The following is a 22576-nucleotide window of genomic DNA, read 5'->3' on the forward strand; positions in this document are numbered from 1 at the left end:
CCCTGCCCCCCCAGCCCTGCCGGCGCCCCGCACTCCCGACCCGCAGCCCCCGCTCTAACCACCAGGCCCTACCGCCCTGTGCATGAGGAGGTTGTTGGTTGCACACACGGCCCGTTCACACCCACCACATCTGCCCCCTCCCCACCACGTGCAAGTTCAGTGCACGGTATGCAGAGACGCAGCCGCACACGACACACACTGATACAAGCAGCAGTGCACATGGGCAAAGGCACGCAGCAACACGTACGCACGCACACTGGTGCAAACATGCAGTGGGACAGGCGCACACACACACACACAGTGACGCATACACACACACACACTCACACGCCCATACTGGCACCCACACTCACTGGCATACAGTGGCACACAAACACTGACACCAGCACATGCATGTGCACACATACACACATGTGCATACACATACCAGCACTTACCCAAACCCCCAAACATACACAGTGGCACATGCATCCACACTGACATGCACACACACATGCACACGCGCGTGCACACGCATGCACACGCTGGCATGCACACACAGTAGCACACCCACACACATGGTGGGATGCACACGCATGCACAGACACACATACACACACATACACACACACACAATGTTGCACACCCCTCCCCCCCACCCCACCAACACACACACCCAGAGCTGCACCCTGCCCATGTGTTGCACACCTGTACGCAGCCCCGGGAGGCACACACAGACACCCCCACGTGCCAAGACAAGGTCATCCAGGCAACACACTCATCTTCCAGGGGTGCCCAGTGTGACTGCTGCACGTGTGTGCACCGTGCTCATGCCCCTGCCTTTGCCCTCGATATACATGCCTGAACTGCTCACTGCCACGTGAACAGGCCCTAGCAAACCCATGCCATGATGCTCGCGCACGTGCGTGGCACAAACACACCAACACATGTGTGAGCATGTCACACACAGCCACACACTCTCACATGGACATGGACATGGATCTTGCACTGACATGCCCAGCCTCACTCACGCCCTTCCGTGGTACACGTGCAGGACCCCCTGACACGCACACCCCTGTGGTGACTACCAGCCTCCCTGGGCGCTGCTCCCCCGTCTGCATCGCTGCGCTCCATTGGCTGCTTGGCTCCAGACATTTGCATCGCATCACCCCATTGATCCCAGCACCCCAGCCCCCGACGCCCCACTAGACATTTGCATACTAGGCGTTCATTGGTTCTCTTCTCCTGCATTTGCATAACCCCAGCCCATTGGGCCCTGAGTTGGGGGATGGGGGGGCAGCCATGACGGGGTGTGTCAACACGCCAATGACATGAGGGAAGGGGGGGTCCAGTGGGGGTGGCACATGCCACGGACTCACATGGCATGTGCGCATGAACACGGAGAACCTGTGTGTGGTATGTGCCACACACATGTTCCTATGTGGTGAGCACGAGGGTTTGCACAGCTGCCTCCTTCCTGCATGTGCACACGCAGAGCACACAGGAGGTATATCGCCCCCCTTCCCCAGGTGCTACAGTCACATGCACATGCAGACCGCACAGGAGATATATCCTGCCCACCCCATGTCACAGGCTCATGCACATGCAATGTACATGGGAAGTATATCCCCCCACTGTGTCACACACTTGTGCACATGCAAAGCACACAGGAAGCATACCCCCGCACTCCATGTCACAGGCTCGTGCACACGCAGCGCAGATGGGAAGCACAAATGCAGCACAGCAGGCTCACATTTGAACACAGATATTGCATGCAGGGCACACACAAGGCACACACTTGCAACCACTTTTGTATGTGTACCATACTGGCAGAGGACATGGTGCACCACACACAACACACACGGAGCCTGGGGGGATGTGTCCCCACATGCTTATCCACCTTCCCCACACAAAGAACACATGTGAGTTTCCCCATGCCTCTGACATGCGTGCAATCAGAGACCCCCCCCGCCGCAACACATACATGCCAAGTACACAGCTGTGTGTGTACAAGGGAGCACCCAAGTGCCCAAGGGAAGACATATGTAGTAACGAGAGTGGAAGGCATGTGTATGCTACAGACACTGAATGCACAGGAGGGGTGTGTGCATGGGGGCTGAGAGGTGCTGACTGCATGCATGCACACACGTGCATGCTGCCTGGAGATACAACTGGGCATGTGTGCATGTGGGACACAGATATGTCTCCACTCCCCCTGACACACACACTACCTTGCACACAGAGCTCTACATGGACAGCACAGTCCCTCTACTCTCCCTGGCACACATATGCACACACACAGACACTACCACACACACACACACACACACACACACACACATGTACACACACTCACACACAGACACTACCTCACACAGACACACACACTACCTCACATACACACATGTACACACACTCACACACAGACACTACCTCACACAGACACACACACTACCTCACATACACACATGTACACACACTCACACACAGACACTACCTCACACACACACACACTACCTCACATACACACATGTACACACACTCACACACAGACACTACCTCACACACACACACACTACCTCACATACACACATGTACACACACTCACACACAGACACTACCTCACACACACACATGTACACACACTCACACACACACACTACCTCACACACACACACACACACACTACCTCACACAGACACACACGTGCATGTATAGATACTATGTTATGCACACACGTGACACTACCTAGTGCACACACACTACCTCACACATGCACACACAAATCCTATTTTGCACACACACAAATGCACAGTCTTTACCTCATATGCATACACAGCCACAGCCACTACCACGCACTCACCTTCTACCTCACACACACACATAGCTCCACATGGACAGCACAGCCCATCTACTCTTCCTGGCACACACCCACTGTCACTACCTTGCACACACACAGACACACACACATCACACAACACTATCTCAAGTGCACGCACACTACTTCATGCATGCACACACAAACACTACCTTATGCACAGTCACCACCTCATGTGTGCATGCACAAAAACACACACACACAAAAACAATCACTATTTTGCACATAGACACATGCTACCACACACACTTCTATGTGGACAACGCAGCCCCTCTACTCTCCCTGGCACATATACACATCCTCTCACTGTCATGACCTCATGCACACACACACACACGCAGCTCCCTCTGCATGGATAGCACAACCCCTCTACTCTCCCTGGCAAACATATGTACACACCACAGGGCCACTTCACACAAAACCACAACCCCCTGCCCCCTATAGACACTCAGATGCCCAGCAAGCACACATGCACACACACCAGTACCCAGCGCACACCCACGCTGAGCCATACCCCTGCACAAGGTGGGGGTGGGGGGCACGGTGGCAGGGGGAGGCCGGGATGTCACTCAGACAGAGACAGTGGCAGCTGACACTCAGAGATACGCACACACAACGTGCACCCCACCCCCCGTTAGAGCTCCACACTCCCCTGACACCACACACACACTCATACCCATTAGAGCTCCACACACATGCACACATCCCCCAACACCACACACAAACACCCCTTTAGAGCTTCACACACATGCACACACACTCCCAAAACCACCCCTTAGAGCTCTGCATACACCCTGCCACACCACACCACCTCGCCTACAGCTCCACACACACAAAGCCCAATGTCATACACCCACCCTAACATCACCCCCCGCCTTTACACCCACCCTAACACCCCCACCTTTAGAGTCACACATATGAACATACTGCTATACAGCAAACCGGGGAGGGGAGGTGGTACATGGAGCCTGACACTGCCCGCGCACACACCCTCTTGGCACTGCAGACTCACATGTACAACCCACACACAGACCTCACACACATGCGTATCCACACACCTCTGAAGGCGCACACACCACAGTTTGAAAAATGCACACACACCGTTCAGAGCTACACCCACCTACCCACACACTCCACAGGCACAGCCATACACCCAAAGCCCCACATACCTGTCCTCCCACAGCCACACACATTCAAGAGTTGCACACATGCTCAGTGCCCCAAACCCCACAAAACCACAAACACCCCCGAGAATCTAGAGGTCTGAGACACACACTTTGAAAAGCCAGGGGTCTCTCTCTCTCTCTCTCACACACACACACACACACACACACACACACAAAGAACCCAGGCATCTGGGACACAAACACAACCCACAGAACCCAGGCGCCAAACACACACTGAAAACCTAGGTGTTCAGGGGATGTGCACGCACAAAGGCTGAACCCAGCTATCTGAAACATGGGTGCACATGCATACACATCTAGGACACCCACACAGACCCCAGAGATCCAACATACACATATACTATCTGAGAGCCCAGGTATCTGGGACACCCACACATGTGTATGTGTGTGCACACACATGTATACCCCTCATAGAACTCAGGTATTTGGGATACACACACATGCACATACACACAGGATCTGGCACACACACTTGAAAACCCAGGTGTCTGGGGGATATAAAAGCATACACACAGACAAACACACGTGCATGTGTGCTGAGAACCTAGGTGTCCATGGGATGTGCATAGAGGCAGAACCCAGGGATCTGGGACATGGGCATGCACATATACACACACACACACACACACGATCTGAGAACCTAGGTATCCAGGATATCCACACACATGGGCGCACACATACACACACATGCACACAAACCACAGAACCCAGGTGTCTGGGATACACACACACTTGAGAAATCAGGTGTCTGGGGGACATACACTGAGAACCTAGGTATCCAGAGGACGTGAACACACAGAGGCTGAACACAGGCATCTGGGACATGGATGTGCACACACACACAGAGCATCTGGGACACACACACACACACACACACACACACACATTGAGAACCTAGGTGTCCAGGACACCCACACACATGCACGTGCACACACACATGCACGCAACCTACAGAACCCAGGTGTCTAGGATATACACACTTGAGAACCCAGGCATCTGGGGACACATACACATGTACACACACACACATGCACTGTGCTCACACACACACACACACTGCTGAGAACCTAGGTGTCCAGGGGATATGTACACATAGACACAAAACCCAGGATGCACATGCACGCGCACGCACACACCCCCAGGACTTGCAACAGCCATACGCAGCCCTGACTGAACACTGAGCCCTTCTCCCCCCACAACTACACACCCCCATGTGCCCCACTGACACATGCCGGTTCCAAGTGTGCTCCTGCACATTCAAGCAAGCCCTGCCTCAACAACCCCCCTCCACACACCAGCTCCATGGCAGCTCCCCCCAAACTCACACACCCCCACCCCACATGTCCAGCACATGCTAGTGACATGTGGCCCACATGTCTAACACCACGCTTCCCATATGCCCTCCCCACATACATACGCCTGTGCCCTGACACACACCCCAGCACACCTCGCTACACTTGCGCACCCCATGGGCGCGCACTACACACGCCCAGGTGGGAAGTGTGATGTGTACTCCCCACCAGGGCATGCTCTGTCCCTGTCTGCACACTCCACCCTCCTGGCCCTCACACCCTGCATACACTGCAGCATTAATACATGTGTGTGCTCTGCTCCACCCCCTGTCCCCCACTCACATCAGGGTCATGTCACCCCCCCACAAATGCTGAGGCCACATCCCAAGCGGGGCTATTCAGACGGGGGGGGGGTCGGGGCAGGGAGCCCCAGAGAGGTGGGGCTCAGGGGCTCTGATCATCCTCTTGCCCTGACCCAGACACCTGGGTTCTCCAAGACGGTCGGGTCCCCCTTCAGCCACACCCAGCTGCCCCCAAAACACACACAGCTCCCCCCCAACACACATGGGAACCCATCCCAGACCCCCATGGGACCCCCCAGCCCCCCCATGAGAGGCCTCACTCACCTTCCATCATGTTCTCTTCTGCCAGGGGCGCCCCCACGGACACGGCCGGACAGACACACGGACAGAGAGAGAGAGAGAGAGAAAGAGAAAGGGGCAGCGTTAGCGATGAGGGGGAACAGACAGACAGCTGCACCCCGCCTCCAAGTACCCCCAGTTTCCCCCCTCACCCAGCCGTGCCCCTCACTCCCGACCAACACCACTACGCTCCATAGTCCCCTCCCCTCCTTCACCTACATGCCCCAGAGCTGCGGTTCTGCCCCTGCCCGGACACCTGGGTCCTCTCCAGCCCTGGGAGGGAAGTGGGGGTTTGGGGGTGAAAGGCAGGTGGGGAGCCCAGAGGCCTGTGTTCCTTCCCAGCTCCTAGAAGGGAGTGGGGGCTTGGGGGACGGGGGGGTCCCTCCATCCCTCCCCATGACCTTGGCCTGACCTTGTCCAAAGGAACTGAGGGCTGCCACCCCCCACCACGCGTGCCAAAGAAGGAGGGCAGGGAGCCAGGGGGTCCCAAAAGATGGGGGGGAAACTGAGGCTGCGAAAGGGGGAGCCCATGTCACTTGGGGGGGGTCACAGCCACACCGAGCTCCACCCCACACCTTGGCTGCCCAGATGCCCACCATAGCCTCACATGGCAGTCACACACGTGTGCAAAACATGTGTGAGGACAGGAGCCGACACCCGCCTCTCCCACACCCCCTCCCCCCCTGCAGCCCGAGACAGGGCCACGCATGTGCAAGCCGAGCTTTCCTTGGTACACGTGTAACGGGCAGCACCACACAGGAGGGCAAGACAGCCCATGCCCTGGCACACACATGTGTGCAATGAGCGCAGTACCCTGCCACCCTGCTCGTGTTAGCACACACGTGCACACAGGACAAGCACGGGATTCCCCACACCACCTGAATACAAATGCACACACAACCATAGAGGACCTTATGCCACTTGAACATGCACATGTGCGCGTGCAAACACGCGTGCAGAAACAACTATAGGGCATCCTAAATCACCCGAGCATGCATACAGACATAACCAAAGGGTGCCCCACACCACCTGAACACACACACAACCATGGAGCATCCTATACCATCTGCATAAACACATGCACACACACACACACACACATACACACACACACGTGCACCCACACACATGTTCATGCATGTCCATAGGAACAACCGTGGAGCTTTCTACACCACCTGAACACGCCCATGCACAAGAACCATGGGTCACCCCACATCACCTGAATGTACATGTGTGCACGCGCACACACATAGAGGAACCACAGGGCATCCTAAATCACCTGAACATGCATACACACCCACACAACCATGGGGTGCACCTCACACCACCTGAACACACACACAACCACAGAGCATCCTACACCACCTGAACACACGCACAGGAACGATCACAGGGCGCCCCACACCACTTGAATACACACACACGGACAACCATAGAGCACCCAGCCCACAAGAACATGCACATGTGCGTGCGCACACACACACACACACACACACACACACACACACACACACACACAGGAACAACCACAGGGTGCCCCACACCACCTGAACACACACCAAGAAGTAAGTACAGGGCGTCCTACAGCATCTGCATGCACACACACAACCACACAGTACCACACCATCTGAACACACACACACAAACAACCATGGAGCATCCTATACCACTTCCACATGTGCACTTGCACACAAATACATACACACATGGACACACATACATACCCGTGTGTGCACAGGAACAACCATGGAGCATCCTCTACCACCTGAACACTTGCACAGAAACTACCATGTGGTGAATACCACCACCTGAACACACAACCATGGAGCATGTGTATGTGTGTGTGCATGGGTGTACACAGGAACAAGCAAGGAGCATCCTACGCCACCTGAACATACACATGCATGGACACAAGAACAATCACAGAGCACCCCACCCCACCTAAATACAACCACAGAGCACCCTACACCACCTGAATGTATATGTGTGCCTGCACGCACGCACACGCACACACACAGAGGAAAAACCACAGGGCATCCTAAATCACCTGAACATGTATACACAGACACACCCAACCATGGGGTGTCCCACACCACCTGAACACACACACACACACACAACGATGAAGCATCCTACACCACCTGAACATACACACATACACACATATATGCACACACCCCACAACACACACAGGAGCAACCACAGCGCACCCTACACCACCTGAATACACACACACAGAGCAAAACCCATGCATACCAACATCTACACAAAGCTGCACGCCATGATCCTCCACTTGGACCCCCCAACCCCACGCTTCTTGTGTTCCTAATCACACCATTGCCCTTCCCCTGTCACAACAACACACATCTCTGCTGTGCACACCCCTAGGACCCAGACTCTTGTGTTCACGCACACCATTGGCCTGCCCCGACACGCGTGTACCTGTGTGTGGCTACACCTGAACAGTCCTGTGTGACACCCTATCTGCCCCCCTGCAGCATCCCACGTGCTTTGCAGTGCAGACGGGCAGCCCCTCACATGTCACCCAGGCAATGCAACACCCCATTCACCCACTGTCTTCCTGCACACAACGCAGCCTGTCACCCACACAACCCCCTCCCCTCCTTGCACACAGCAACAGCTCTCACACCGCTGTACTCAGCACACGGGTGTGTACATGCACACACATGCATGCACACACAGTGTCAGGAAATGGCCCAGTCGCCAGCCCCAGCAACAGCCACTGAAGAGTCAGGCAGACCAGTGGTCTCCGTGGTAACTAGCCTGGGGTGCTGAGGAGACAATTGCCATGGTTTTGCCCATAGCAACAGGCCTCGGCAACAGCCACTGGCAACACGGCCTGCCCAGTCTCCTCAGCAATGACGGACAATCGCCCTAGAGTCAGCCGGCCCAGCTGTCGCCATGGCAACCGGCCCCAGACAACAGCAGCTGAGGAGTCAGCCAGGGCATCCGTATCCCTGGCAACTGGCCATGGGCGACAGCCAATGAGGATCCTCCTGGCCCAGCTGCCTCCATGGCGAATAGGCAGTCACTGAGCAGCCGGGAGTTGTCACCAGCATCCTCATGGCAACCAAGCCCGACAACAGCCTAGATGGGCAGGGTCAGCTCGGACCCCTGGACCTCGGGTGTGCTGACTACACCGTGTGTGTGCGTGTGCATGTGTTCCTGTATCTGTGCCAGACTGTGAGGGTGTTGTGCAAGGGGCCAGGGGTGCAGCGCACCAGCCTGGGTAGTGTGTGTGTGTGTGTGAGTGTGAGCGTGAGAGAGAGACAGAGCGAGAGACTTGGTGACTGCGGCTTTGGGGAAGAGAGGTATCCTGGAGGCCTGGGTTCTGTGTGTGTGTGTGTGTATGCGTGTATGTGCACATGTATGTCTCAGGGCAAAGTCAACACCTCTGAGTGTAGCATATGCTGGATGTGGGGGTGCGTGCATGTGCATGTTGCACACCTACCTGCAGGCCCAGCGTTTGTGCATCAGCCGGTGGAGGTGAGCATGTGTAGCCATCATGCACATGCACATCTGTGTTGGAGGATATGGGTGTCACATGGGACTGGGGGTGGTGTGTATGTGTGCATGTGTTTCAGCGTATGCGTGCACACCTGCACTTCATGCCTGTGCTACAGGCATGCCGGGTGTCCGCCCATGCCTATCACGTGTGACTGTGCCCTGCCAGCACCCACCTGTGAACACGTGGGGTGCTGGGTGTGCAAGTGTCCGCTCTCTGGCTCTCAAGAGGATGAGTGGGGGTTGTGCGATAGAGCGGACTGCCTGGGCTGTGGGGGTTCAAGCATGCACACCTAGGCTGTAGCTCACAGGCACGTGCGGGTGGGAACAGGCACACAACTGTCTCAAGTGAGTCAGGGAGTGTGTGAGAGCTGGTCAGGCCATCGTCTACCTGGCGTGTGTCTGCAGGGGCCAAGATGTGTTGCATGTCACATGCCGGTGTCTCCACAGGACAGCGGGCATTGCACACAGATGAGTGTTCTGGGTTTCCTCTCCCCCCACCCCCGAGTGTTGTGTGCGAGAATGCCCGTGTGTTGTCTATCTCCGCATGTGGGGGTGTTGTCTGTCACAGCCAAGCGTGTAGGCGGGCTGCCTGTGCGCGTGTCACTGCCTGTCTGCCCAGGTGCTTATACGCACACAAACACACAAATGCACACGCACCCACGCATGGTGCTGGAAGGAGCCCAAGACGCTGAGCCAATGGGGGTCATGAACATGCAACATGGTGTGGTGGGAGGGGAGTGTTGACGTGCACAAGGTGCATTGACACGCTTGGCACCAGAAACCCTCGGCACACGTGGGCATGGAGGACACCGCAAGGTCACCCTGGGGCCTGGTGAGGGAACCCAGGAATCCTCGGACCCTAACCAGCTCTGGGAGGGGAGTGGGGTGTAACAGAGAGAACACAGCGTCCAGGCTCCCAGCTCCCACACATCAGACCCCGTCCGAAATCAGGAGAGCACCCAGGCATTCCCACTCCTGGACCCCGCCAGCCATCCGTGCCCCCCTGACCCGCACCTGTGGGCATCCATGCACCAGCTCCAGCCAGCACACACTGCTGACTGCCTGTGTACCGGATGCCAGGCAGGACCCGTCTCCCCCCCATGCCCTGGCACGCACGGACACTCAGCGGCCAGCCCAGCATGACCTCAGGTGCCCCCTAGAACCCCCAGGGGCCCGCGAGCTGGCTCCAGCCCCAGACCCACACGAGGCCAGGCACGGGCATGGCAGCCCTGGCACCGCCACGCCGCAGCCAGCTGCAACACCCCCAAGTGCCCCCCAACAGCCCTCAAGCTCTCAGCCGCAGGCCAGGCCCAGCAGACAGAGACCTCCCAGCCCCACTTCTGCTTGGCCAGAGACCCCCCCAAAACCAGCGCTGGATACAGGGGACCCCTCAGGTGCCCACAAAAGCCCCCTGGCACACAGAGACCCCCCCCATGCCTGGCATGGAGAAACCACAGCCCAAGCCCCTGAAGCTGCTGAAGGCTGACCCAGCACCCCCGAAGGGCTGCTCCAGGACCCCTGAGGGCTAGCCGTGACCCCCACAGCCCCCAGCACCGCACTACCCGCCTCAGGACCCCTACAGATCACCCCTGCCCCGGGGCCCTCCCGTGTGCTCCCATAGATCACTTCAGGACCCCTGCCCCTCCCTGCAGGCCATCTCAGGGTGCCCCAAAGGGGGCTCCAGGACCCTCAAAGGGCCACCTGTGCTCCCCATCGTCCCACTGCCCCCCACCCAAGGGTGCCCCAGCTCCCCCCAGCTCCCCCATCTCCTCCCACAGGTCACTCCAGGACCCCTAACCCCTCCCCGAAGGGCCTCTCTAGGCCCTCCAAGGGCAACCCATGTGCCCCACAACCCCCAGCACCCCACTACCTGCCTCAGGATCCCTACAGATCATCCCAGCCCCAGGCCCCTTCCCGCAGGCCATCCCAGGACCCCAAAAAAGGCCTCTCCAGCTCCCCCAAAAGGACACAGCTCCCCCATGATCCCACTACCCCGCCAAAAGCTGGCCTAGGCCCTCCCCAGCTCAACCCAACCCATCCATTGCCCCCTACAGGTCAACCCAGGAACCCAGACCCTTCTCTGAAGGGCCACTCCAAGACCCTCCCTCCCCCCACCCCGAGGGCCACCCGTGCCCCCCACAGCCCCACCCATCATCCAACTACCCCCACAAAAGCTGCCCCAGGCCTTCCCCAGCTCCTCATAAGTCACTCCAGGACCCCTAACCCCACCCTGAAGGGCCTCTCCAGGACCCCCTGAGGGCCACTCATGCCTCCCCATGGTGCCCAGGCACGGCCGCGGGCACAGCCTCACCTTCACTGCAGAACTTGCCCTGGAAGCCGGTCATGCTGCAGTCGCAGTGGGCCTCGCCGTCCAGCACGGTGCAGAGCCCGCCGTGGGCGCAGGGGTTCTGGCGGGCGCAGAGGTGCTCGGCGTCACTGCGCACACCCTGGCTGCCCAGGAGGGCAGGTGGCGTGTCGCCCACCTTGAGGTTGGCCACCAGCCCCTTGAAGGGCGCCTCGTACTTGACGGTGCTGAGGGTGAGGGCCGAGAGGCGCACGTCCGGGGGCACGCCGCCCACGAAGAGGTCGCTCTCCACGGCCATGTCGCGCCGCTTGGACTTGACCTCGGCCACGCGGGCCTCGCCGTCCACCACCAGCATGGTTTCCCGCGCGTTGCGGGTCAGCAGCACCATGTGCCAGCGGTCGTCGGCCACAGGGGTGTCCAGGTGCAGCGTGGCCGGCTCGGCACAGGAGATGGTGAAGCGTAGGCGCAGGCGCCCCTCAGCGATGAGCAGCTCCAGGAAGTCGCAGTTGCCACCGTCATCCAGGTACAGCACCAGCGCCCGCGAGGCGTTGGTCTTCAGGCTGAAGCTGAGCTCCCCGGCCGCGCTGGCGTCCCAGCGGGCGTAGCGGGCCCACTGCCCCGGGGCGCCCCCGAACTCCAGCGCCGCCGCGGCCGCCCCGGGGCCCAGCAGCGCGCCCAGCAGCAGGGCCAGCGGCAGCAGGGCCATGGCGCCTGTCCCCGCCGTCAACGCTGGGCGCCCCCCCCCCAACACCGCCGGCCCCTTAGATCCGCATGGGGGGGTAGGCAGCGAGGGGGGCGCTCTGCGGCAGCCGTTCAGCGGCGAGCGGCGCCGGTGTCCGAGCGAGCAGTCCGAGGAGACGCCAGGTCGCCGAGCGCCCCGCAGCCCCCAGGCATGGACGCCAGCGCAGCTGGGCAGGTCACGGCCTCTTCCACATGCTCCGGGGGGGCGGGGGGGGCAAAGGTCGCTGCGCTCAGGTCCCGGCGGGCAATGCGGGGGGCAGGGACGTAGCGGCTGGACCGATGAAGGGAGGCAGGGTGGCTCCGGGGGCCCCCGCGCACGCACGGTGTCCACAGGGCGTCGCGTGAGAGGGCTGGACCTGCAACGGGGGGAGAGATGGGGGTCAGCAAGGCAGGCTGCACAAGGGTCCGGGACCCCAAACATGGCCCCCAGCCCCAGCACCCCCCAGACCTGGGGAGAACCAGCCCTGCCTAGGGAAGCTCCTGGCCACACCCCATCCCCAGGGGCACTGGCAGGGCAGCCATCTTGGTTCAGGCTAAGCCCAATGACCCCCCCAACACCCCAGGAGACTACTAAAATCTCACAGGATTTCCAGACCTGCCTTCTGATTGGCTGCCTTTCCCCACTTGCCCCGCCTCCTCTGGGGAAGGGCAGCCAATCACTTCTTCCCAAGCACTCCTCCTTGCCCCCTCAGGGGCTCTGGACTGTACCATTCCTGCCATCACAAGGGAGGGGCTGGAGGCAGACCATACCATGCCGGAGGAGAAGGAAGGGCAAGAGGGAGGACTGTACCATTCACAGGGAAGAGGAGAGGCAGACTGTACCATTCACATAGACCAAGGGGGTGTGGCAGACCACACCAGCGGAGCCCCGCCCCAACGCCGCACCATTAGCACGAGGACCCCCGTGACCCTTCGCACCATGGTGCGATTTGCATGGGACCTGCCCCACAGCCCCTCGCACCATGGCATGATTTGCACAAGGAACTTGCCCCCTGACTGCACCAGTTGCACAAGGACCCTCTGACCCATTGCACCACAGCATGATTTGCACAGGGACCTACCCCCCTGCCCTGCACCATTTGCACGAGGACCCCCATGGCCCCTCGCACCATGGTGTAATTTGCACAGGGATTCCTCCACCCCTCTTCTTTCACCACACCATTTGCACAAGGACTTCCCATCGGCCACATCCCTTGCACAAGGACCCTCCCCATCATTGTGCATGGGGACACCACGCCCCTCTCCATGGCTGTTTCCATTGCACAGGGACCCTCCCTGCCACCCTCCATCTGGAGACACGATTGGCATGTGGCCCCTTGCACATGCACCTCCTTTCCCTTGCACGAGAAATCACTCCTTTGCACGAGGCCTGTTCCCTGCACAAGGACCCCACATAGCCGCCTCCCCCCCCGGCCCCAGCACCAGCTTGGGCACCGCTGTTCCCACGCGCGCGTGCACATGCACGCACAGCAAGTGCCGTACCGGCACGGCACGATCACCCTTGTCACTGCCTGTCAGACAGCGCCGCAACCCCCCCAGCCCCCCCCACAATCTGCATCTCGTTACTGCGCTGCCACTGAGGCATTATTTATAACCCAGCCGCGGCGGGAAGAGCGGGGAGGGGAGCAGGAGCCCAGCTCAGCCCCCAAGCAGGCCCCCCCCAAGATCAGCCCCCCAGGGTCAAGGGCATGGCCCTAAGGAGGGGACCGTGAGGCCTGCTGGCAACGAGAGGCTCACAGCCAAGGGGGGGGCAGCACGGGGGCACTGGGGGGGTCATTTCCCTCCAGCCCCCCAGGCAGGTCACAGGAATGGAGGGGTCCCCAGGCCGTCCCAAGCCACCAGGCCCCACGGCCCTCCCCAAACTGGGGAGGACCCAGGTGTCGGGGCTCCCGGCCCCCCTTGCTCTCACCCCCAGACCCCACTCCCCTCCCAGGGGACCCAGGCCCTCGCCCCCCCAGACCAGCCCTACCCGTTTCCTCCCTGACTTCCCTGCTCCAGCACCCCAAGGACCGGGTGGGCTTGGAGCTGGGGGCCCTGGGCTAGCTGGGCCCAGTCCTGGGGCAGGAGGGTCATAGCCCAGGCTGGACCTTGGGGGTGGGGGGGCAAGAGGGGACAGAGGGTGAGAGCAGGGGGGCCGGGGGCCGGGACGCCTGGGTGCTCTGGGGGGGAGTGGGACCTGGGGTGAGGGGAGTCGGGCCGGGATGCTGGACGCCTGGGCTCGGATCTAGGGGGGAGGGGGCCCGGGGGGGCTCTCCCCTGCAGCCTCCTCCCTCCCCCCCTTGTCCTTGCAGAGCCCTTAATGAACGTCTCTAATCAGGGGGGTGGGGGGGCTGTCGCCGCGGTAACATGGGCACCGGGGAGACGGCATCATGCAAATGAGGCGCAGCGGGTTATTTATAACCCGGCCTCGTCGGCGCCCCTCGTTGGGTAACGGGGCCCATTAGCATGCGCCGCATAATTAGCCAATCACGATAACTGCTGCACCTGCTGGGGGGGTGGGGGGGCTTCTCTGGGCCAGACCCCCCCCCCCCAAGCCCTGGGGAGCTGGGCCCCGAGCCTGGCCTGTCTGCCCAGGGGGGACCCCAACAGCCCAGAGACCCCCAGCCAGGCACTGCTTTACCCACTAGGCCCTGCAGGTCACCAGTCTTGTGCAAAACCTCACGTACAGGTATGTGTGCCAAACCCCGTGCGAGCGCCTCACACACGTGTCCACAAAACCAGTGCTGTGATCGCACCCGCACGTGGCTCACGCTCGAGGGCCAGCCAAGGCCCCACGTCAGCCCCCCCGCACACAGGAGCGCGTGCCCCTGAGCCCATGCCCAGCAACACGTTCACGTGCGAGGAAACCCGACGCCTCCCCAAGCCCCGAGCACGGCCCAGCGTGCCCGAGCCGTGCTCACACCCTGAGTGCGAAGGCAGAGGGACTAGCGGCCCGGACGCCCGGGGCTCCCCAGCGCTGGGAGAGCCGTGGGGGTGGGGGCGAGCGGGGGCCGGGAGTCCGGACCCCTGGGCTCTCCCTGCTGGCGGAGAGGAGTGGTGGTTGGGTTCAGGGGTGCAACCCCCAACCCCTTGGTAGGGTCCCCCCCCCCCCAAGAGCTGGAGAGAGGCCACGTGTGCGGGCTGCCAGCCCCCCCAGCCCCCCCAGCACTGGAGAGAACCCAGGCGTCCGGGCTCCCGCCCTGCTCCCACCTCGGCGCGCTGCCGGAGCCGCAGCATCGATCGGCCGAGGCTCCCGGAGGGCGCCGTGAAGGTCGCAGGGAGAAGAAGGGATGGGGGGTGGGGGGGGCACGGAGCCAGGACCCCCCAGTCCAGCCCCGCGGCTCTCCCCATCGCCCCCCCGGGGCCCAGCCACCCCCCATCACGTGTCCGTCTGGGGGAGAGGACAGGGGCTGCCCTGCCAGGGGGCCTGATCCTGGGGCCCAGGCTGGAGCAGGGTGCGGGGGGGCTCTCAGCTTCTTCCCCCATCCCCAGACCCCCCTCATGGCCTGGGGGGGGCAGGGCTGTTGTGTGGCTGGTTGTACATAACACGGAAGGGTTTGGGAGGGGGGGAAAGCCGAGCCCTGACTCAGGCCCTGGCCTCAGTAACTCCCCCGGAGTGGAAGAGCCCCCAGGCGTCCGGGCTCCCCCCACCCCCGCCCAGCTGCGCCCCCCCGCGCGCCCGGCCAGGGCTGTGCGGACCAACACGAGTGTGCAGTCCAGGGGGGCAGGGGTGGGGCGGGTCACAGCCTGGAGCAGCCAGGTCCGTCCCCAGATGCTGCCCTGGCCTTGGTGCCCCCAGACCCACGGGGGGTGCAGGGCCAGGCTCCTCCCCAGCAACAGGGGGCAGCCAGCAGGGGCGCCGTGCCCGAGCACCCTGGCACCTTGGGGAAGTTTGGGGGGGGTCGGCATGTGGCTGGGAGCCCAGGAGAGCTGCTGCCCAGCCAACACTACTCTCCCCAACCAGGGGAAACCCGGGCCTCCGGGCCCCCCGGACCCAACCCCACTCAAGTGCACCCACTGAGCCCTCTTGCACGCACACACGCACCCTGTTGCACACCTACACTCCCCTGGCTCTAGCCTCTCAAACACACCTGCTCTGCCCCATGCTTGTGCAAGCACACACAGACATGAATGTGCATGCACTTGTGCAAGTACACACATACTTGCATGCATGCACACTTGTGCAACAATGCACACACCTGTGTGCATAGACACTATGTGTGCACACACTTCAAATCATAGAATCACTTGTGCAAGACCACACACGCTTCTGCAAGCACGCACACATGTGGATGGGCGCACATGTGCAAGCTCTCCATGCTTTTGCATGGATGCGCGCGCACACACGTGCAATCTCCCCCACACACATGCAGACTCCTCTTCTACCTGACACACACACACTTGTGCAGGCCCACGCACATGTGTTCAAGCCCACACACTTATGCCCTTATGGGAACACCCATCCCCCAGGCTCCACTCCCATCCCATCTCACACACGTGTGCAAGCACACACGCCTGGACACTGACACTCTGCTCTGGCCCCATGAACACATGTGTGCAAGTGCACATGCACGTGCCCTTGGCCCTTCTAGTTCCTCCCTGCCTCCCTCTGCTCCCCAGCCAGCCCCAGCCCCAGCCCCAGCCCCACGGATGAGATGAGTGTGCAGGGTCTCAGCCCAGTCCGGGGGGGGACTGAGATGGACTGGGACTGAGTCAGCCACTGCTGGGAGGGGCCCGGATGCCCCGGTTCTCTGCAGCTGTCAGAGGAGATGATCTCTCATGTCCCTCCAACCCCAGCCCTGGAGCAAATGGGTGTGTAAGCAGCACCGCCCCCCAGGAACCCCAAGTGTTCACACATTTTGCACAGCAGCCATCAGGGCTGGGGATGGGCCTGGTGTGAGTGTGGCACATCCCTGCATACACACACACACACGTGCATGCGTGCCGGCATGCACACACACTGCTTGGCACAGGCAGAGACCCCTGGCATGTGCACACACAGCCTTACATGTGTGCACACCTCATGTGTAAACAGACCACTCATACATGTACACGGACCCCCTTACATACACTGTGCCTGGACATATTCACCCCCTTGCAGAGTGGGCTCACACCCTGGAGACACAGATGTACACACACGGACACACACATGCACACACTACCTACTACACACAACCCAGGCATCCAGGATGTACACACGCATGCACACACAGAACCCAGGTGTTCAGGACACACACACAAACACACAAGCACTCAGCCCCAAGCCAGGTTCAAAAGCTGTTTTGGGATGGATGGGCCTGGCCCAAATGCTGACCTCTGACCCCTGACCCCTCTCCCACCACCCTCTAGGCTGGTGCCTCGGGACCTGGGGACACAGGGCTCAAATGTGGCGGGCTCTGGCTGGGGGCGGGTGGGGGGCTGTGCTGGTGTCCGAATAAAACAGATGCAGCCAGCTCTGGGGTCAGGCAGGGACTGGGGGTACAAAGCCAGGCACTGGGATGCAGCTGGCTCTGGGGTGGGAGGTGTGGGTAGTTGAGTGTAACAGAGATGTAGCTGTTTCTAGGGTGAGACCTTGGGCCCTGGGGACACAGGGCTGAAATGCGGCTGGCTCTGGGGTGGGATGTGTCAGCAGCCAAGTAGAACAGGGTCTACCAGCTCTGGGGACATCAGGCTGGCTTTTCGGTGTTGGGGGGAACCCAGAGCAGCACCCTGCAGTTTGGTACATGCATATACACTAACACACGTGTGCACACGTGTGCCCGTACATGCAGATCCCCATGGGCACACACCCTCACAGGCTGCAGACCCGTGAACCCTTGTGCACACACCCTCTTGTGCACATGCTCTCCCCCAGCTGGGCAGCCTGGCACACGTGTGCACACGTCCCTGTGTACTCATGTCTCCATACGCTCACACCCATGCCCTCTTCTGCACACAAGCATTCGACCCTTGCACACTCGTGCACACACACATGCACACTCCAACAGATGTACTGTACATGCTACTATGGGTGTGGACCCTGACAAACGTGCACAGTTGCATATACCCATATACTCCTGTTTACATGTTCACACACATGCATTTATGCACACAAGCACTCAGCCCATGCACAAACATGTGCACTCCCATGGACATGCTGTGTTGTGCACATGTGCTCCGATGGATGCGTACCCTGGCACACATCCGGGTGCCCTTGCACATACACATGTACTCATGCCTGCCACACTCACAAACCTGCACTCAGGCACACACACACTCAGCCCATGCACACTCATGCACATGCACACCTGCATGCACCCACACACTTTTGCACGCATCGTCTGGGCACGTGGCTGGCAGGACCCTGTCCGGCTCTCAAGGAAGGTGGGGAAGAGTGGGGGGGATCACGGAGACCCCCAAGGTGACACGGGCTGTTGGGGGTGGGGAGAGAGGAGCTGGGGAAACTGAGGCAGGGAGGGCTGGGCCCAAGGTCACCTGGGGTCTGCGGGGGCAGGGAACCCAGGCACCCGGGAGCACCCCCCAGCGGCCGGTGTGGGGCACATGCAGCTTGGGGGGAGCAGCCAGATCCTGGGGGGGAAACTGCAAAGCTCTGGGCTGCCCCCAGACCCCTCACCCCAGGCCACAGCCCCCAGCATGGCTCCCCCCACCCCTCTGCCCCCCAGAGACCCCCAGGTCCACTCTGACAGCCCCAGTCCTCCCAATCCCCCAGACCCTTCCCAGGCCCCTAGGCCCCCCACCCCCCTGGGCCCCCAAGTCTCCCTCCAGCCCCCCAGACCTCTTCATTCTGCCCCGGCCCCCTCTAGCCCCCCCCAAACACTCCCCCAGGCCTCCTCTGCCCCCCGGGCTCTCCCAGTCTCCTCCCTCCCCCTTCACCCCCCACTCCCCCAGGACGCCCCCGCACCCGGGGCTCTGGGTGGGGCCCAGGCCTCAGTGCCCCCCAGGGCTGGTACTGGGGGCAGCAGGAACCCGGGCCCCCTCACCGCAGGGCTTGGCGGATTGGGGGGAGGGAAGGGGAGGCCTAGGGGAGGCACGCGCGTGTGCCAAGGCTCGGGCACCCCTGCTCACGCCAGCCCGGCCAGCGTGTGCATGTGCGGGTGCGTGTGCAAGCCCCCTCGGAAGTGCCAGGCCCAGGCCCACGCCAGCCGCGCTGGAGGCCGGGGCCACCATGGTTGTGCACGCGCGTGTGCCTGCGTGTGCAGGCCCCCTGGGGAGTGTCGGGCACACGGCCGGGCACACGCGTGTGTTGGAAGGGGACGGGGGTCGGGGGAAGGACGGGGGGAGACAGACAACCCCTCGGGCGGGCGGCACACGCGGGCACACACAGGCACACGCTTGCACACTCACGGCCACACGCGACCACCAGCCCTGGGCAACACCCGGCGGCCCGGCCGCAGCTCGGGGGCACAGCCCCCCCCGTCTGCGGAGAGGGGGACGGCCCGGCCCCGCTGCCCCCCCCGGTCCCGGCGTCTGAGCCCCCCGGCCCCCGCTGTCACCCCCGCAGAGGACCAGGCGTCCGAGCCGGCGCATCCCCGCCCGTCCCCACGGCAACGCCATGGCAACCCCCGGCGACGGCGGGGGAGGGATGCGGCAGGGCCCGGGGGCCCCCCAGCCCCCCGCCCCGGTACCTGCGGCCCCGCTCCCGCTCCCGCTCCCGGCCGGCCCGGCCCGGCCCCGATCCGGATCCGGCTGCGGCAGCGGCGGCGCGCGGAGGCGAGACAATGGGGAGCGGCGCCCGGCCCCGCCCCCGCGCGCCCCCGCCCGCGCGCCCCCGCGCCGCCCGCAGCATCCGCGCCCGCCCGCGCGCGCCCCCGGCCCGGCCCGGCCCGGCCCCGCGCCCGGCCCCGCGCCCGGCCCGCGCCGGCGGCTGGCGGGGCGCTGGGGCCGCGCACCGGGGCTGGCGGGGTGCCGCTGCCCGGGCCCCCCCCCCCGGGCTCGCGGAGAAGCCGGGGCTCCGAGCCCCCTCCTTCCGCAGCCCCCCGGGGCCGGCGGGGGCGGCCGCCCCGACCCGCTGCCGGGTCGGATGATGCCGCGGCCCGAGTCCGGCCGGGCTCACGGCGAGGGGCTGGGATCGCGCGGAAGGAGCTGGGACCCCCCTGGGATTATGGGGGAAGAGATGGGGTCAGGCTGGGGCTAGGAAGAGGGCGCTGAGATGAGGCTGGGATTACAGGGAAGGAGCTGGGACCAGGCTGGGATTATGGAGGAAGTGGCGGGATCAGGCCAGGGTTATGGGGAACAAGACTGGGATTGTGGAGCAGGAGCTGAAAGATGGATTTAGAGCAAAAGGCCTGGAGTGAGGCTGGGATCATGGGGCAGGAGCCGAGATCACACCGGGATTACGGAGAAGGAGATGGGATCCGGCTGGGGACACGCAGAAGGAGCGAGATGAGGCTGGTTTTATGGAGAAAGAGATGGGATCGGGCTGGGGTTGTGGGGAAGGAGTTGGGACAGGACTGGGATTATGAATTAGGAGCCAAAAGGAGGCTGGGATCATAGGGAGGGACCTGGGATGAGGCTGGTATTGCAGGGCAGAATCAGGGATCACACTGGTATTATGGAGAAGGAGTTGGGGTCCTGATGGGATTATATTCCCAGCCACAACTCCGCTCCTTCCCCATAATCCCTGCCTGATCCATGACACAACCCCATAATCCTCAACCTCCTCTCAGCTCCTTCGTTATAATTCCAGTCTAATTCCAGCGCCAACCCCACGATCCCAGCCTAATCTTGGCTCCCTCACCATAATCCCAGCTCTGGATTCAGGTGCTGGATTTGAGCCATGTGACAGTGAACCCCCCCCCGCGGCCGGTCCCCGTCGTGGCTCCGCCTTTCTTGGGCCAAGAGGAGCCTCGGAGCAAGGAGCCGGGGTCAACCACAGGCGCGGGGAGACGGGGGCCTGGATGCCTGGGTCCTTTGGGGACCGGGGCCCAGACCCCTGGGCTCCACCTGGGCTCCCTGTGGGGGGCTGGGGCCCGGACCCCTGGGTGCTGCGGTCCCAGATCCCTGGGTCCTCTGGGGGTGGAAAAGGAGCCGGGATGAGGCTGGGATTACAGGGAAGGAGCTGGGATCAAGATGGGACTACTAAAAAGAATCTGGGAATCACTCTGGGATTATGGACAAAGAGCCGGGAGCACACTGGGATTATGAGAAAGGAGTTGAAAAGATGCCGGGATTAGGAGAAGGAGCTGGGTTTATGATGGGATTATTATTATCCCACCAACATCTCAGCTCCTGCCCCATACTCCCAGCCTCATCCCAGGTCTGTCTGTATATTCCCAACCTTCTTGCAACTTCTGCTCCATAATCCTGTTCTTGCCCCAGCTCCTTCCCCATAATCCTGGTCTCATCCCATAACTTTCTCCATAATCCCATTTTGATCCCAGCCCCTTCCCTATAATCCCAGCCTTGGCTAGATCCTTCTTCCTAGCCCCAGCATGACCCCATCTCTTCTTCCATAATCCCAGTGGGATCCCAGCTCCTCCCCCATAATCCCAGCCTCATCCCAACTGCATCTCTATAGTCCCATCCTACTCTCAGTTTCTTCCTCACAATCCCAGTGTGATCTCACCTCCAACCCCATAATCCCATTTTAATCCCGGCTCCCTCTCTATGACCCCAGCCAGATTCAAGTGCTGGATATGAGCCATGGGATTATTTGACCTTTTAGTGGGTCGGCCATCCTCTGGGGCGAGCCCTTCCCCGCCAGCCAGTCCCTGCCGCGGCCGCGGCCTTTCCCGGGCGCCGGGGAGCTTTGGAAGAGGAACCGGCTCCAGCCGCAGGCCGTGCAGGGGCCGGGCGCCGGGGCTTGCTTGGAGCGGGGGAGACGAGGGGGCGGGAGCAGGGCCCAGACGCCGGTTCACACCTGGACCGTGGCCAGCTCTGGGGTGGGAGGTGGGGGGCCCCAGCCCTTCCTGCGTGGGCACACCCTGGGGTGGCAGCACCTGATCCTCACCCGCTCCCCCGGAGGGGGACAGGCCTGGGGGGGGGGCTCGTTACCGCTGCTGCTAGTTTCCCTGGAGTGCTGGGCCTGGGCCCAGGCCACCCCCACA

General features: G+C 61.6%; 1 protein-coding gene across 5 annotated transcripts in view; it reads right to left on the reverse strand.

Moving 5' to 3' along the window:
* The window catches only part of NRXN2 (neurexin 2), a 100227-nt gene extending 79944 nt beyond the window's left edge, over nucleotides 1-20283 (reverse strand). For all 5 annotated transcript variants that reach the window (XM_090050853.1, XM_090050851.1, XM_090050852.1 and 2 more), the window contains exons 1-3: nucleotides 20156-20283; nucleotides 11817-12907; nucleotides 5963-5980 (exon numbers count right to left, since the gene is read on the reverse strand). In XM_090050853.1, coding sequence (XP_089906979.1) covers nucleotides 5963-5980; nucleotides 11817-12516 — 718 coding nt within the window. In that variant the 5' untranslated portion in view covers nucleotides 12517-12907; nucleotides 20156-20283. The remainder of the gene's footprint in view (nucleotides 1-5962; nucleotides 5981-11816; nucleotides 12908-20155) is intronic.
* Nucleotides 20284-22576: the final 2293 nt, after the last annotated feature.

The sequence above is a fragment of the Crocodylus siamensis genome, chromosome 6 (genome assembly GCF_052110815.1).
Source record: "Crocodylus siamensis isolate JL-2025a chromosome 6, ASM5211081v1, whole genome shotgun sequence".
Taxonomy (NCBI): domain Eukaryota; kingdom Metazoa; phylum Chordata; order Crocodylia; family Crocodylidae; genus Crocodylus; species Crocodylus siamensis.